Source organism: Aythya marila (genome assembly GCF_965140915.1).
Source record: "Aythya marila genome assembly, chromosome: 3".
Lineage (NCBI taxonomy): Eukaryota > Metazoa > Chordata > Aves > Anseriformes > Anatidae > Aythya > Aythya marila.
In genome coordinates this window covers 12150043-12167412 of record NC_139044.1, presented here as the reverse complement: position 1 = coordinate 12167412, position 17370 = coordinate 12150043, and the positions used below count along the sequence as shown (strand labels likewise).

General features: G+C 44.0%; 1 protein-coding gene across 5 annotated transcripts in view; it reads right to left on the bottom strand.

Moving 5' to 3' along the window:
- The window catches only part of MAP4K3 (mitogen-activated protein kinase kinase kinase kinase 3), a 79641-nt gene extending 62296 nt beyond the window's left edge, over positions 1-17345 (bottom strand). For 4 of the 5 annotated variants that reach the window (XM_082757167.1, XM_082757168.1, XM_082757169.1 and 1 more), the window contains exons 1-3: positions 17147-17345; positions 7523-7580; positions 4353-4443 (exon numbers count right to left, since the gene is read on the bottom strand). In XM_082757167.1, the coding sequence (XP_082613293.1) occupies positions 4353-4443; positions 7523-7580; positions 17147-17257 (260 nt within the window). In that variant the 5' untranslated portion in view covers positions 17258-17345. The remainder of the gene's footprint in view (positions 1-4352; positions 4444-7522; positions 7581-17146) is intronic. The other variant, XM_082757170.1, reaches the window with a different exon arrangement.
- Positions 17346-17370: the final 25 nt, after the last annotated feature.

The following is a 17370-nucleotide window of genomic DNA, read 5'->3' as shown; positions in this document are numbered from 1 at the left end:
TTTTTCTATTGTTTTTAGCACTGGAAGTTACTTGGAAAAAACAAAAAGTCAGACAATGAGAGGCCTCTACCACTGCCATTTGATTGCCCAAATGAGAAGCACTAAGTACACCACCTACCAAAAGAAGGGGAGTGGACCAAGCAGGCACACAAGAGTGCCAAAATATAAATTGTATGTGCCAACATTATACTCCATGTCTACCAAGGTACATCTTGATATTCTCTGACCAGAGGAAAACTCCTCTTTTTACCCCCCTACATAGAAGCATCCCCAATCTGAATACAGTGCAATGAGAAGAGGCACTGGCTCAATCTGAAGACTTCCATTGAAGTGGAATGTAACAATTACGTTTGTTTACAGCCCATTTTCATGTGAAGTCTCAAAAACCACCATGAACAGCTTCTTATTCGTTATCCTAAGCAATGTGTTCCCACTACGACTGGTTAGAGAGCAGCTGGTGAGACAGCTGGACGCATGTGTCAGTGCCTCCACAGAGCAAACAACCTCACCTCCAGGAACAAGCCTGAGTGGAACAGTTACTGCATTCTCGTCAGAAGGTTGAGTGTTAGCAAAACAACTCAAGGTAACTTCAGCAGCACGACAGAGCCCAAGCCCTCCCTTCTTCCATTCCTCAATTACTTCTTTCTTGTAAACGTGCCTTCGTGAAGGTTTATAACAATGACTTTTGTATTTGCGGACTCACATCTCACATCAAGGAAAACGTCAGCACAGCTTCCTTCCCAGCACTACAGAAAGGTACAAAGAGGCATGCCGTGCAGCAGAGGTCATCTTAACGTACAAAAAGGTGCTCTCTTACCAAACACAGGCAGGCTTTGAGGTTGGCAAGACTGAGGAGGTATGACCGGAGGGTGAGACACACCTGGTCCCCACCGCACAGCTTTTGGAACACGCACCATCCACTCAAAAAGCTTCATCGCCTTAACACAGAGCTTCCAAATCCTCTCCCCTCAAGAGGTCACGATCCCCCCCTGCCAACTTTACCACCTAATAAGCTGTAAACTGCTGTCAACCAGACTACAAACTCCACAAATTCTCTAATCCTTAACGTGACTTCAAGGTATGCATCAGTATTAAGACTTGCTCATGCACAACGTAAGGCCCAAATGCGAGTAACACGGCACCTCAATTAACCTTCAAATTAACCTTGAGGAGTCAAAACCGAAGCGCAGACACTCCCAGAGAAAGCTCGGAGAACCAAGTCCCTACATGTACGTGCCCTCCATCTGCACGCACGCCGCACAAACTCGTGCATAATGCAGCTTGCAGACCAGCTCTGAATTAAATAACAAAAAAAAAAAAAAGCATTCAGGCTGCCAAGACAAGCACCCTCCGAGGTATGGGATGCCAGAACAGCATGGCTTGTTGATTTTATAATCAGACTTTGCTCCCTGCGTGCACACGGGAACACAATGAGCACACAACTGCATGTTCTTGCTAGTACGACCCCCTGCCTCTGTCAGCGTCCAGCTCAGATGAGGTTATCCTAAGGAGCTCATCGATGGTCGGCTTTCCTCTCCATTCACGTGCTTTCAGTGCATTTATATTTAACTTGATTGTGAAGATTCATTTTTCTCTTGGAAATTGCCTTCGTGCACCACGGCAAATGATTTTTGTGAAGGACAAGCAGGACGAGGTTCTCCACTGCAGCCCTTTGAAGGGACTGGGAAATGAAAACTCAAAACACAAACCCTACTGACTCAAATGACACTTGGGAGCGTGCAACGCTTTTTCCCTCATGGAACAAAAAAGCTAAAAAGATAATGAGGCTGAGAATGATGCAATTAATCCCTGCCAGTGATAACACGATGATTTCAGGGAGCATCCAGGGCCAGCCAGGGCACTGAAGGAGCAGCGATGAACTCCTCAAGACACCATCAGTCTGCCTTCAGCACGCGACATCTCCTCCTGCTGTGAGGTCTGTAGGCAGGGCTTTCTCTCCTCCCCTGAACCTCTCCGTTTCAACATCCTGCCCCAGTTCACCCCACAGCACAACAGGGAGCGGCTGAGCAAGCCAGGGAACACGTGCGCAGCTCTCCAGTACTACTGCAAACGTGCACCGAACTGCTGGCCACAACAAAAACGCTCACTGGGATTTCCCAAGCCCTAACACACCTGGAAAGAAGGTAAAAGAAATGCTGTATTTCAGAAGATGATTTGGCCAAAACTGAAAGGATTTTGAAACAGGAAAGGCGCGCTCCAAATACAAAAGCCAACGTGTCAAATATTCCTGCTTCAAAGATGGTAATTTTTTGTTGGAAGGCTTTCATGCACCCAGACTTTTCATATGGAAACACCTGCATCTTCTCACCTTCAATCTCTAACGCACTTGGCCAAAATTGCTCAGAAGTTTTTGGCTGCAGCAGGTATCCATCATGGAAAATTTCAGCTAGAGTTGCTGAAGTCTAGTAAAGGCATGAATAACTCAAGCTGGCAACCTTCACAACATGCAGAGCTATCACGTCCAATATAGCCTGCCCCCAAGCAGACAGAAGGCATGCAAATACCTGAAAGCAATGAAAAGCCTCTGCATTACAGATCAGTACAACTTTTCAGTGCCTTTTAAAAGCTTTTTATTACAAGGCTTGTTACAACTGTCAGATGACACCAAGTTAGGCACAAGTCCTGCACTTGGGGCACAACAGCCCCATACAGTGCTACAGGCCGGGGGCAGAGAGGCTGGAAAGCTGCCCAGTAGAAAGGGAGCTGGGGGTACTGGTTGCTAATCGGCTGAATATGAGCCAGCAGTGTGCTCAGGTGGCCAAAAAGGCCAACAGCATCCTGGGTTGGATCAGAAATAGGGTGGCCAGCAAGACCAGCGAGGTGACTGTCCCTCCGTACTTGGCTCTGCTGAGGCCGCACCTTGAGTGCTGTGTTCAGTTTTGGGCCCCTCGCTACAAGAAGGGCATCGAGGTGCTGGAGCAGGTCCAGAGAAGGGCGACGAAGCTGATGAAGGGTCTAGAGAACAAGTCTTACAAGGAGCATCTGAGGGAGCTGGGGGTGTTTAGCTTGGACAAGAGAAGGCTCAAGAAGACCTGGATGTATTTCACAATTACCTTAAAGGAGGTTGTAGCGAGGTGGGGATCAGGCTCTTCTCCCAAGTACCAAGTGATAAGACAAGGGGAAATGGCCTCAAGTTGCACCAGGGGAGGTTTAAGTTGGGGATTGGGAAAAAAATTCTTTACTGAAAGGGTTGTGAGGCACTGGAACAGGCTGCCCAGGGAAGTGGTGGAGTTCCTTGGAGGTCTTCAAGAAAAGTTTAAATCTAGAACTTAGTACTAAAGTCTACCTCTAAACCATGCTACTAAGTTAAAGGTTGGACTAGATGATCTTAGAGGTCTTCTTCAACCTGAATGGTTCTATGAACTAAAATTACGACAGTATTAGATTCACAAAAACCCACCATTTAAGAAGTCCACTCCTTGAATATCAAACAGTCGTTACATCTAGCATAAAACACTTCCCAGGATATACTAAGAAATAATAGTAAGTGTTCTTAGGAGCAAGCTATCAATCTTCTAAGACTTCCTCTATGGATCATGAGTTTATTGTACTTCTAACAAGTTCACATAACAACTTCCAAAAGGAATTAAACAAAGGACTATTAAAAGAGAACAATCGTATATTCCACATTAATAAATAACCTAAACAAGTATGCAGCTCAAGAAAGAAAAGCAAAGATAAAAACTAAAATATCAATCGTGTTTAGATTTCAAACCAAATCCAGAACACAAGAACCAGAGGGCTTTTAAAGGCTGCACAGTTTACACTTCTAGGTACCTTGGAGTGGGCCTGTCCTTAAAACTTAACATAGGACCAGTAAGCACAGGAAAGAAAAAATGAAAAGAAACAACAATTCTTTGCTTCACTTCCCCATAACATTTAATTTCAAGTCCTCATAGAGGATTTTACATGTGAAGGCCAATGAAGTCAAAACACTTCTGAGAACTCTGTATTACGCAATATACTTCCCAAAGTTTTGCAAATTTGAGACATTTCACTGAAACAGATTTAAAAGACATCACATACACATGCTCTTTCTTCATATTTGTCATACTTCTGCTTAATTTTCCATGTAACATTCAATTCAAAGCGTTTAAACTGCAACTTGTTTCCAAGAAAACGTGACTACATTGCCATTAAAATATTATTTATAGAGGGCAATTGCAGCAAGCAGAAGAAGTATATGGGAAAAAAGTATGCAAGTAGATAGTATTTATTTGCTAAGTCACGTTTTATGTTTTTTTAACTTTTACTTAAGTCGCTCTAAGAACCTGTCCCTTTCAAGGCAATATACAGGCATTCTTAAAGTGAACAAAAGAAACAAACTGTACCTGAGATAGCTGCCAAAATAAGCAACGATGTTTGGATGTTTACAGTCTTTCATCATAATGATTTCCTGCTGCACAACAGCAAAATCTTCTCCTAAAAAGCAGAAGAATGCATGTTTTCATTGGCCTGCTCCATACCCGCATCTCAACTAGGCTTTCAGTACATGTTTATAAAATAAGCATTTTGAGTAATTAAAACTAATTGTCGACCAGTTTCACGTACTGCAACTGTAAAGCAATAGTAATTAGCGAGGCTTTCGCAATAAGTAGTTATATTCTTACAAAAAGAAGTCTCATTCTAGGACAGTTGGACTTGACATCTGTGGATACGTCTTAAGATATGGGCCACATCTCTTACTAAATTGTATTTCCCCAAGGCCCCACTGTGTCCATCTGCACATGCCCTGACAATATCCCAGGTCCTTAAGACATCACAAAGCAATGCATTTTTTGGCCACATGTCCAAGAGTCATTGGACTCATCACCTTTCTGAACAAAAAACAACACACTGCTGAGACTTCTCAGTAAACTCCTTGAGCTCATTTTATGGACTGTGCATAAACTATGTCCAGATAAAACACTGCCATAGATGTTTCATTGATCTTGCTATTTGGTACTTAGGTTGTACCTGTCTTTCTATAAAAGGTTCTTAGCAGATGTAGACAGAGAGAGACATGTATGACATTGTAAATCCCAACTCTGTTTCCCAGAGATGTTTTTGTTTTGGTGGTGTTATGCACGGATTTCATAGCTAAGCTACAGAAGGTGAAAAGACATCAATATATAAGACAACGTCAATAACACAAGTTTGATAGCCTTCTAAATAATCATTTTTGTAAGAAACATGTCAAACACTCTCTTGCTGTTCATTGTCTTACACCAGGTCTCCTCTGAAATGTCTCAAGGCATAGTAAATTATAGCTAGCCTGGTACGTTATTTCTAAAGAAATTCCTTTGAAGTTTGCATGCTTACTAGACATACGCAGTACAAAACCAACTAATTCTTGCCAACTTCAATGAGTTGATACCCAAAACAAGCCTGAAGGCCTAAAATAATCATTTATCTTCATGAACAGCTTAAACTCTTGAAGCAAATTGCAGAAACATGAAAATTCAAAGAACATCAAAATTCTTTTAGTCTACTGCTGTAGTACACTCCAGCGTAAGTGAAAGGGTTTCTAAACCCAAAGCAAAGCTGTTGTCTAAAAAACTCAATACAGACAATAAGCTTACATTTATCAGTTGTCACAACCCCAAATCACTTAGCATGGCTGTTAAGTTTCAAATGCAACGAATTCTGAGAAAACCGACCAAACTGTTATCTAAGCGAATCTGTTATGTTTTCCCATACATGCCGTATGGGTCATCTAACAATTTGGTAATTCTTAACCACAAATCCAATGTTCACATGGATTTTGTTCACTAAAAGCAAATTTGGTATCACAAGCTGTAAGGTAACTTCACAGTCAGCCATTTGGTATCCATGGTTTATTGCTGATGGCTCACTGTATCCTGGGTTAACCTTTAGCCATACGAACACAAACAAGAAATTGTTTTCACATAAAACCAGGTATCTCCATGTAACAGGTATCTCCACAGTCACAGGTATCTGTGACTCCTTCAGCGTTTGACTAGTGCTTTCATTTGCTTTCAGAATATTAAAGCAGCATAAGCACCTAAAAATGATTATCCTTCGTCTTCACACTGTCCCCAAATGTGCAAAACATAGGAAGGAAGCCAGTACTACACTTCTGGAACACGGATGCTGCCCACATGAAGCTGTGAGTCAATCCCCTACCACAACCAGAAGTGACAATTACAAAGCGAAACTGAGCTCACCAAGCAAACAGGGCAACTAAAGCTCACTCTGTGCACCGCTCGGTATCCAAAAGCTGCCAGAATTACTCGATTCAGTTGCAAGATGCCACTCTCTGTCCCTGTCAGTGTAGCTTGAGAGCAAGTTTGCTGAGCTGCGGCGCATCCTCAGACTGTCTGCTGTTCATATCACACACCCTGCATGATTCAGCTCAGTGCAACAAGTCATTTTACACTTCTGAGAGAGTGAAAGAAGGCAGCTGAGAAAAACTCGTGTTATTTGAAAGGTTGACATCCTTTTGGTCTGAACTCTTGCAATTCTTTCTGCACTATGCAAGTTTCCTTCCCTGTTTTATCTCTATAGTTCCATAGGGAGCCACAGCACGGCTGCTCGTCTCAGCTGAGCTGAGAACCCGCGTTACGCACAGCCACGTACTCCAGCGGTGGGAACTGTCATGAAACATTAGAGTAGCAGAACTTGACAAGATAATCTGAGACCACAACTTTCAGTCTGAGCACGAGATGCGTGATGAATATACACTTCTGGAAGTACACTGTAACATACTGTCCAATCTTGAACTTATTTATTAGTAAATGGGTGTGCATTATACACATACATTTCTAATCGCTTCCAGAATTTAAGAGAAAAATGGAAGAATGCAGTGACATCCTCCCCTTCTTGGCTGCACGGACCTTAAAGATAAAATCAGGTAATACTTCAGATATTCTACCACCCACCCCAGCATTAATCTGTAAATGGAACACCAATAGTTATTTATCGGTTATTATTTTCAATAATAAAAAATTTAAGTTATTGATAATAACTATTAATAACTAATAATAAAAAAATTAAGTTATTAATTTACTCAATGCCAAATTGAGTTTACTCAATTTCCAATAATCAAGCTAATGCTCACCTATTATGTCACTCTTCCTTCTTATAATTTCTCCCTCTATACTTTCCCCAGTGGAATTCTTTTCTGTCTTGCTATCTTCCTTATTTCTTTTGTTCTCTGCAGATTTTTGTACCACTTGGGTCAAAAATATTGTACTTAAGACCAAAAAACCAACTCACCCTGATTTTATTTTATTTTATTTTTTTTAAATCAGCCGTCCTTTAACTATTCTCCAATTACTTTTCCCCCCTCTCCACATTACATTTTTTCTCCCACATCTTGCTCATCACGTTTGTTATTTTTGGAACAGTCTATTTTCTTCTATGCTTGAAAAAAAAAAAAAAAAAAGCAGCAATTATCTATTTTTTCAATCAATGAATTAAACTTATTTTGCAAAAATGCATTTTAAGCATGAAAATATTTAGTCTCAGTGGCCTATTATTTCACTTAGGAAACACTTACCTGGTTCTAGTTTTATTACTTTGATTGCTGCTAGCTCACCCGTGTTGACATTTCTAGCCTACAAGGAAAAAAACAAACAAAACCAGTATTTAGAGAGCAGAACACAGCAATCATTTCTGCACTCTCCACTTGAAATTCTCTGACAATGCGGAGTCAAAGAGCGACTGACATACACAAGGGTCTGAAACAATGAAATCATTTGTTGGGGTTATTTTGAAGCAAAACAGCCTCAGGAGGAGCCAATAAATTAAAACATCTTGTACATTTATGTTGAACGTGAGGTTAGAGTTGTCTTCTAAATACACTATGCGTTTATTCTTATTGGGCTTACAGCATATCATTTGATTAGGTGAGCTTCGTTACTGAGTTGTTATATCTGAAACACTTATGTAGAATAATCTATGCCTGTACTTCACGACTGAACCAAACAGTAAAATTCCAAAGATAGCAAGCTCTTCTCCACTGCAAGTTTGTGGGAAGGATTCTTCCAACAGCATTTCTCATGCCGGATTTCTTATCTCCTGACAAAGCCAACCATCTCACAAACACATTAAGCAGCTAATTGGCACTGAGCTCTGCAGCTATAAACTTTGCAGTGGCACACGCCGGTCCCAATAAGGCAAGTCCTTGTTCATGCTGTTCTTCCATGTTAAATTCCATAACTAGCTGGCCACTGAGCTATTGCTTGAGAAGTAATTATAATATACACAGATCTCAAAGCAGAGCCTCGGGAGCATCACGTGCTCTGCCCTGCTGAGCCTGTGACAGCTCCTGAGGCTCCCAAGGGAGCAGTGCAACACTTTCTGCTCTTGTTTTCCTACCTGCGCCTTGATCCTTACTCACAGTCAGTGGCAGCATCCTGCCCTTTCTGTAAGGGTGTTAAGCAAACAAGCTGGCAAACGGAGCTAGAAAGAATTAAAACAACCTTTCCCTTGGCCACTGAGCTGCTGTGTGTGTGTGTGCAACTTCAGCAGCAATTACTCAGCAGCTTAATTGCATTCTGTACAGGGCTCTGTCATGCTAAAGCCTGTGTTCTACTGAGTAAACAAGGATGCTGTTTTTTTCAGAAGCCATTAAGAATCAATATAAATAATGACAATACTGATGTATCTTTTGGAATTGTTGCACTTGACTCCTAACAGAAAAATCAGGGAGCCATCTGTGCTGTGCTTCAATGCTCTCATACCCAGCTATGAGAAGGCAAAGAAGCCATCCCCAGCCCCAAAGCAGCAGCTCCTGAAAGATGCTCCAGAGGAGCTCCAGAGGAGCGCTGGTGCCTGGAGCTGTGTGACAGACTGAGGTCAGTCCCATTTTTGCTCCCTGCCCAATCCACTGTCAAATCAACAAAAGCCAGTTCTGCAGAACTGCAGAATTTAATGATGCAGATAGGCACCCAGCTTTTAAGTTGCCAATGATCTCATTTTGAAGTCATTCAGCAACTCAAGGCTTTTACTGAGCCCCCCCCTTCACTATACGTTTTAAAAATAGCTTCATAAAACACCAGAAAGAACACAAACAGTGATCTGATCCGCAGTACTGCTTTACAAGGCTGTGAGACTCACCAAACGCTGCAAGGTAGCGACTCTGAACAGCAGCTTGAGAGCTGGCTGATGTGATGGAAAAGAAACAAGACAGAAAACAAAAGGCTCTGAAAAATAGCCAGCGATTGAGTCTGGAAATAAACGCAGCGTGTGTTCCTATCTTTAGAGGTGTACCCAGGTAGTTCCTTGCACAGCTGACCTCAAACTTCTCCTTGTTCCTTGCCGTGGCCATGCTCTTCTGTACAGCTGGGAGTACAAGCATTCATGAATAATTTGTAAGCAGATGGTTATGAATAGATCCTGAAATCAGTGGAATCCTATACAAGGCAGAGAGCAGCCCGAACTTCATAGATTATAGAAAGAACAGAGCTAAAAAATAGCATCTGCCTGACGGCCTTTCCTGTAAGCCATTACTTGCCCGCCCCACGGATGGCAGCGGTGTCTCCAATCATCGCTTTGTGGTGGAACAAAGATGCTACAGACACTAGGAATAGCGAGGATACGAGTTCCCTTTCATCTGTAACAGAGAATGAAGGCAACGCGAGACAGAAAGCAGCAACACTGAAGCACAAGCTAAGATTTTTTTTTGTACTCCTTAGCTCTTTTCCCGACCACATTCTTTTCATAGCAAGAAACAAACAGAAACAAGATGATCATGAATCGAAGGGCAGATTTTTTTTTTAACCTCCGCAGTTAACAAAAAGGATTACTTAAGCTTTAAAGAGGACATAAAATCATCTCGCTAATACTAGAAGACATTTTGGGACAGCTTGTGCTAGAAAGATCAATCAATTAGACACAACTGTAGCGGACACCAGTGATGAGATCCTGTAGTTACGCATCCTGCATTCAGCTGGGATGTGCAAGCCAAGCAGGAAACCCATTTCGGAGGCTTCAGGGATGTTGCTAGTCCAACAGAAAAAACAAGCTGTTTGGTAAATTCCATCCCCCATCCCATGCTACGTTCAGCTGTCAGGACTTTCTTTCTCTGACTACGGCTCCACAGGTCACTATGCTCTGCACAACGCCATGGCACTCAAGCCAGAAGTTGGGTAGGAGCTAATGAACATTTTGGAGCAAATGTGACCAAATAAAACATAAGAGCATACTTGCCATTACTCACCATGTGGTGGGGATGCCAGAAAGCTATCGATAGTAGAGATGGCTTTACAGATATATCCATAGCAGGATGTGCATAATGCCAGAATAAATTGTGAGCAACGGGCAGCCTCGCCAAACCTGCACTCTCCACACCCTGCGGCTTATACCGTCCCCTCCTGTTGCAAAGGTTTTTCTTCTTTTGAGAACAAGACATAGAAGAACTGTTCAAAATTGTGAGCGGGAAAGAACAAATGCTGAGTCTTTTCAGCATTTTCAGCTTCAGATTTCCTCCTTTATCACCAGCAGTAATGGGACTCCTTGGAGAGCCAGCCGCTCTCTCAGCCAATACCCTCCTGGGCTCATGAAAACCAGAAAGGAGGAACAAAATCTCATTTAATGTCACCAACATCCTCAGAAAGGGCTGACTACCAGCTGCTTAAGGGCACGAATCTTTCCCTGAGACAATATGAACTGAAGTCAACAATCTGAATGAGTTATCAGCTGGTAACCGACTCCATTTGGGTTATTAATATTGAGCGTGTGATCGTCCTGATAGCAGTGCTACAAGGGCTCCTTGCAACAGATGAAGATCAGGTACCCTGACAGGTATTACCTGAGTTCATCAAATACCTTTCAAAACACCTGTTGAGAAACAATTCCTTGCCTGAACTCATTTGAATGAGAGATTAAAAAGCATAACATATGTGAAGTTTTCTCAACACGCACCGAAAAGGGCAGCTGGCTCCAACCCCTACTTGGAGGGTACTTGTATAGGTACCATACAACAACTCCGCGTGCTGAGGACACTGCCTTTAGCCTTCTTTTAGTATAATCACAGTAAAGTTGTAAATTACTTACGGATTTTGAAATTAGAGCATAAATAAGGTATAGATGGCTGAAGGACAATTTTCAACAAGTATTTTTGAGTCAGCAAAAAATAAATTCAGAGAGCCTCATGCTGTCAGAAAACACACGTTCATTTTGGGTTTCTGCCTGGGTTCCTAGCCTTTGTGATGATCAAGTAGCAGCAGCAGCTGGCCACTCCTCCTCCCATCCCTATCTCTAGGAGCAGGAGCCTGCAACTAATTCCTGCAAACACAAATTTCAGGAAATACAACCCCTATTTTAGGTCACGCTGCGGTAATGATGGCCATCTAGACATCAAAACTGGTGTACAATTCACCTGCCTGCTTCCAGGAGTGAGCTAAGCCAGGGTGAACGCATTACACAGGTTTTCCAAAGCAAAGATGCTGCTGTTGGCCTGGCATCAAGACGCAGTCATACTGCTCACTGTACACAGCACTTCCACAACATCTGCTCTGGAAAAAACTGTACACAGCTCCTTATCCTAAGCGGTGCCTGGAAGAGCAATGCTCTTCTAGAGGCTGCCGTACCTGGGGAGGATAAAAGAGAAACAACAAAACAAAAAGCAACGATGAAGAAGCAACCATTAAGTGGAGCTGAAGGAGCACTGACTGTTTAAACAGCAGATAATTGCTGTCTCTGTGACAGCAGGAGGATGTCAGATCAAAACGCTGCACAAAAACAGCCACCCACTATAAATACAAGCTAGAGAAGCCTATTTTTTTTTAACGCCTTATACAAAGATTGGATATCCAAAATGTCTCACAATTGGAAAGGCCTCCAGCCCAGAGAGTGGAAAAGCAATGAAATAGGGCAGCCGTCAGATGGGCTCTGTGCAGGAGGCAGCAGCCAGGCAGAAGATGTGCACAGTACGGGTCTGACAAGAAAAGGAGGGGAACAAAAAAAAGAAGAGGGAGGCCAGTACGTAGTACCCCACCTAATATATGCCCCAACGCTTATAAAAAGGAGAGGCCTGTGCAGTATAGACATAAAATCCAAGGTCCAAAGAGGTAAATCTCTTGCCAAGTTTATATTTGTCGCTCAACTGGAAGCTGGCAATATGAAGCGCACAACGCTGTGAGAAAAAATAGGCCAAAAAGCAGTCTGAGACAGCGACAGCAGGGTGCTTCTCCTTCTGACTCCTTCCCACGAGGATTGCTGAACGAGACATGGACAAGCAGCTTGTGAACAGGCCTCTGCGCCACGGGGTAACCTGGGCACAGCACCCAAGGACCCGGCTCGGCCCCACTCTTCAGGGCACTGCACCCCAACAGCTCCCCAACCCCACTGCCTGTGGCTGCAGCCCCAGGAGCTGATTCAGCTCTCAGCCAGCAGCACTCTACCTGATTTTTTTTTTTCTGGTTGCTTTTCTGCCGGGTTAGCTCATCGCAGCGGCTCAGGCAGCGCTGATAAGCCGTGGGAGCGGAGACAAGAGCTGGGAATAGGGAAGGGAATCCCCCGGCTCCTGGGTAAACGTAAGCTGTTACATCAGGTCAGCCCATGGTACGAAGTCACAGCTGTAATTAACCCGAACTGAACCGCTCGGAGTTAGGATAAAAATAAACCACGTTCCACCTCCTGGTAGGAGGCACGATACCAAAGCCTGGCGGAGCTGCAATTTTAGAAAGCAATGCTTTGATTAAAAGGGATGTTGTTAAGCAAAGAGACCCTAAACTAAAGCAAACAAAATCCCTAAGCAGGGCGCTCCTTGGTTAAGGAAATTACAGCCACGGAAATCAAACCCAATAGTACTCAATGCAGGAAAAAAAAATGGATGGGAGGACGTCCACCCTCTCTGCCTGCCTGACAAGCTTCAAAAGGCTACCGAAGCTGAAACAGAGATCCTTCCAAACAGAGATTCACTCCCAGCAAAGTCAAAAGGAGCTTGAGCAGCTGTAAGGCACAGAAGAAGAAAGGAAGACTAAAATGTGCATCCCAAAGCACACAACTGAAAGTCACAGTTTAAATATCGCAGGAGAGGAGACGTACAAGAATTGATAGCTTACTGCATCACCCCGGGCAAGAGAAGCAAGGGCACTCAGCCACGTGAGAGAAACGAACTGTGCGTGTGACTCTGCAAAATGGAAGGCTCCTCAGGTTAATCTAGTGTGGACATATTCCCTTCAAGCACCACAGAGGAGCTCTCAAAAAACAGTCTGAAACGAAGTTGATAGCAGAAAGCAGAACAAGTCTTCAAGCATTTCCTAGAGACACTCACAGAATCTGAGAGTTTCAGTGTGCAGTAGCTGAGCTGGTAAATACACGACTACTCTCCCTACAAACACCCAGGCCAAAGGACTGGAGATCAGAAAATCAGGCTCAGTTTAAAAGGAGACATCAAACAGAGTGAGCACTACAAATTTCTGCGTCTTCATCTGCCAGCTCACTGAAACCAGAAATAACACAAATAGCTGAAGTAACACAGCCACGATATAACTGATACCCTTGCAGAAACAGCCTCGCTGAGCCTCATAAATATATGGGCTTCAGCAAAAGGGAAAGAAAGGTCCTTCCTTTTATAAGATGCTGAAAAACTGTGGCAAGGTCTACCCTGTAAGATGGCAAATGAAGCTGTTTATGTTGTTTGTTTGTTTTTTTTTAAGATATGCTGTGATAAAAATGAATGATATGGACAAATGAAACGGACCTGCAATTGCCTTGGAATACACTTCAAATGCAGTTACCGCCAAACAGGAAGGTGTTAGGGTAGGAGCAAATCAGCAATTTACAGCACAGTGATTTAAATTATTAGCATAGCCAACACTGCACATGGCACTTCCAGACCAAAAAGCATATCATAAATTACAGAGGGCTTGGGTACAGAGGTGATTAAATTGGCATTTTCATATCAAGACATAAAAATATTTCAAAGTCGGAGATGAAATAAAAAGCAGTAATTAAGCAACTGCCTCATTTAATACCAGAAGTATTTCCTCCAACTGAGCAGGGTCAGATAGCACTTGTTTCACAAATGAAAAGTCCAAACCCTCTTTTACATTATGCTGACCGTGCCACGCGATGGAACAGTGCTTCACAGGGAAACACAAACACAGCAGGCAGAAATGACTGGTTTGGCAGCAGAACAAGCTTTCACCCTTTCTTGCAGGTCTCACTTCAGCTGAAAAAATTCATCAGAAACAGAAGATGAAAATCAAGCATTTTGCTGACACGTACCTGCAATCAGAAAAGTAATTACGCTGCCAGTCTCTAAGCCAGATTGCATAGGAAGCTAAATTACTTGACAAGGGAGTTTACTGAGACATAGGAAACAAAACGAGAAAAGTGAAAATGTGATAAGCAAAACTAAAGACTACTCAGCTCCAAGAAAGCTCTATTAGCAGATCAGCTGTGCTATGTATGTTACAAATGCACCAACTCCAAGGTATTAACTTGATTTCACTGCAGACTTCTTTTACCAATCCTGACAGGAGACAGCTGTTGACAAGAGAATAGATTTTCAGTCCTATGTTTTACTTAGGCACCTAATGAGAGCTTTGTAATGTTAGTGTTTTACCTGTCTGTCACGGTAACATATCTTCTCTGAAAACTTAAAAAAATAAATTTTTTTAGGTCTCTTCCAGACCCTCACTGAAAAACTGCATTGTGTCCTGTGATTATGTCCCTACAATGCACTAATCACTCAGGAATCCAGGTAAAACTTCATCTCCCGCAGTGAACTCGTGCTGGTTAGAAGAGATATTGTTGGCTATGCGTATCTGATAAAGAACTAACCACACGATGAAGCTCCCCGTTACTTTTCTTACTATGAACTCACTATCACCTTCTCCAAGTCCTCTTTGAAACCTGAACTTGGGTGGGAGGGCGGATAACTACAAAACGTTGTTTTAAGTCCAAAATCTACTACTTGCCGTGCACCAGCATGTTTCCAGGTGCCATCCAAACAGCGGGACTCCTGCCAGTGGGGCGGTAACAACCCGACACACATCCTCATTCCCACTAAAATTCCTTCCTTCAGTCCACACCACCCACTCTGAGTTTAAAATCAGAAACCTTCAGAGTAGATACTCTACCTGTTTTATTTTTTTCAGCAGATCACGCGTTTCACCTAGATAATCGTAGGCCCACGCACTGCTGTAGCTCAGTTCAACGAAAAAGGATCAAGGAAGTAGATGCCAGTCTGCTCAGCTTTCAGCTCCTCCAAACTTTGCCAGGAAAGCAGGTTACAGAAAGGTCAGCGTTTAGTAAGAATGTCAACATAACAAGATTGTCATCTTACTAAGGCAATAATCCCTACCTACCAACAGCAGAAATGCCTCCCTACAAGGCTCTCTCCCTGTTCAGGGTGCAAAAACACAAGTTACAGAGTATAGTTTGAAGCTGCCAAAGTACATCCAGTGCTTGGATCAGAGCTGCTGAAATCCCACCACCGATGAGTGCCACGTTCACACAGCTAATCTCAGCTTCACCCAATTATTTCATCAACTACAAGTTCAGCTAGGGAAGATAGGATGAAGCAAATCAAAAGGGTTTCATTAAACTCCTCGCAAATTTAGGATAAAGCTCACATGCAGATGACACATACGGCTGCATTACTTCCTCTTTGTGACATTACCAGCAACCAGCTCGCATTATTATTTTCAGGCTAATTTCACGCTCCTCTTTGAAGGCACCTTGGGCAACACCTTGCCTCAAAATGAAACACGCGGTAATTCAGCCAGGAGAAAAGCACATCCCATTTTCCCTACGCTGCCCGGAACCTGATCAGAAAGCTAGGAAGTGCTTCTCTCTCTTTCATCAAGAAGTAAATAACTATAATGCTGGCCTAGCGTATCGTTGTTCTAATATATTTCCTTCCATCTCAGCTGCCACATGAGCTGTATGTCGTGTCCCCAATAAGTTATAAATGAAAAATGAGCAGCGAACTGAAGGTGACAGCAATCTATGTACGATAACCACCGAGAAAACCTTGTCAATGGCATGGAAAATGACCAGGTTTGCTATGTATACTGGTACTGCAAATGGAGACGCTCGCTCTGTGGTTAGAGGTAACGTCCTGAAAATTAAGCTGTGAACACGGACGACAGTTAACTCGTATCCATCAAAGTCACACACGGAGCACTGAGAAGATGTGATCAATAAGGCAGCACAGAGTCAACAGGCCAGCTTTAAACTGCAAGAAAGCTGAGAACATCGAGACAACAGCCTGCAGAAAAACAAGAGCCGGAGAGTGGAGCAAGCAGGCGTGGGTAATTAGAACAGCAGCATCGTACACAAATACTCCGAGCAAGCTGGCAAGGTAGGGAAAGCAACACAATGAATCTTTTCAGTTAAGGAATTAATAAAGTAGGGAGTTAGTGCTCAAAGGGCACAACAACAAGAGGATTGAGGTCCTGAAGCTTCCAGTATTCAAACGAGCTGAGATTAAACCCAAATTGCCCCAACCCAAGCAAGGTTTCGTGCTGGGCACATTCACTTCACATCAGAGGTAAAGTCGGTACTCCTTTTACACACAGCGGAACCTCAAATTGTGGGACACCTCCAAACCTTTTGTCACAGCCCTGCCTACGCAGAGACATCTCCTGAAGCAAACCACCTGGGATGACAAAACCAGAGGCAGCCGGGGAGCACCCGGTTGAGGCAAGGCTGCAGAGGGATTGCACAGGCGGCCAACCTCGATCCTCCCCTCTGCCCCGGCACCCCGGGGAGCCGTGTCCTCACCACCAAGGGTTCACCCCAGGTGCACCACCGGCAAGTGGAAAGCAGAGAATATGAGGAAAATAATAAAGATTAAGTTATGTCGGGGTGATTTAGTTTAGCTCTGCTTTTCCTGCGTTTGTGGGGTCGGCGTTAAGGAGGGAGCTGACGCCAGGCAGCCTCAGCAATGCCTCCCCTGACACCACAGGTTGCCCAGCCTCACCTTTTAGAGGTGTACAAGCAACATTTTGAGGTAAAATAAAGGATTATCGTGACAGCAGCTGCTCATTTCTGGGCAGACGTCTCCCAGGTAAAAGGGACACGGGGGGAGAGGGGGGGGCTGCCTCAGGGACCCCCCTGAGGGGACGGGGACGGTGACAGCCACCAGGACAACGCTCACCAACGGCCACCCCAAAAATTAACACGGACTTTAACGTCTTCCCCCCCCCCCCCGCCCCGCTACCTTGTAGACGTCGCCGTAGGTGCCGCTGCCGATGCGCTGGATGAGCTCGAAGTCCTCCTGGGGGTTACGCCGGGACAGGTCGCACACCCGGCCGCCGCCACCGCCGCTCATGGTGCCGGGGAGGGTCCCGGGAGGGGACCGGGGGAAGGGGAAGGGGGAGGGGGGGGGTGAGGGCGGAGGGAGGTGCCCGGCGCGCAGCGCTCACCGCCGCCCCCTGCCCCGCT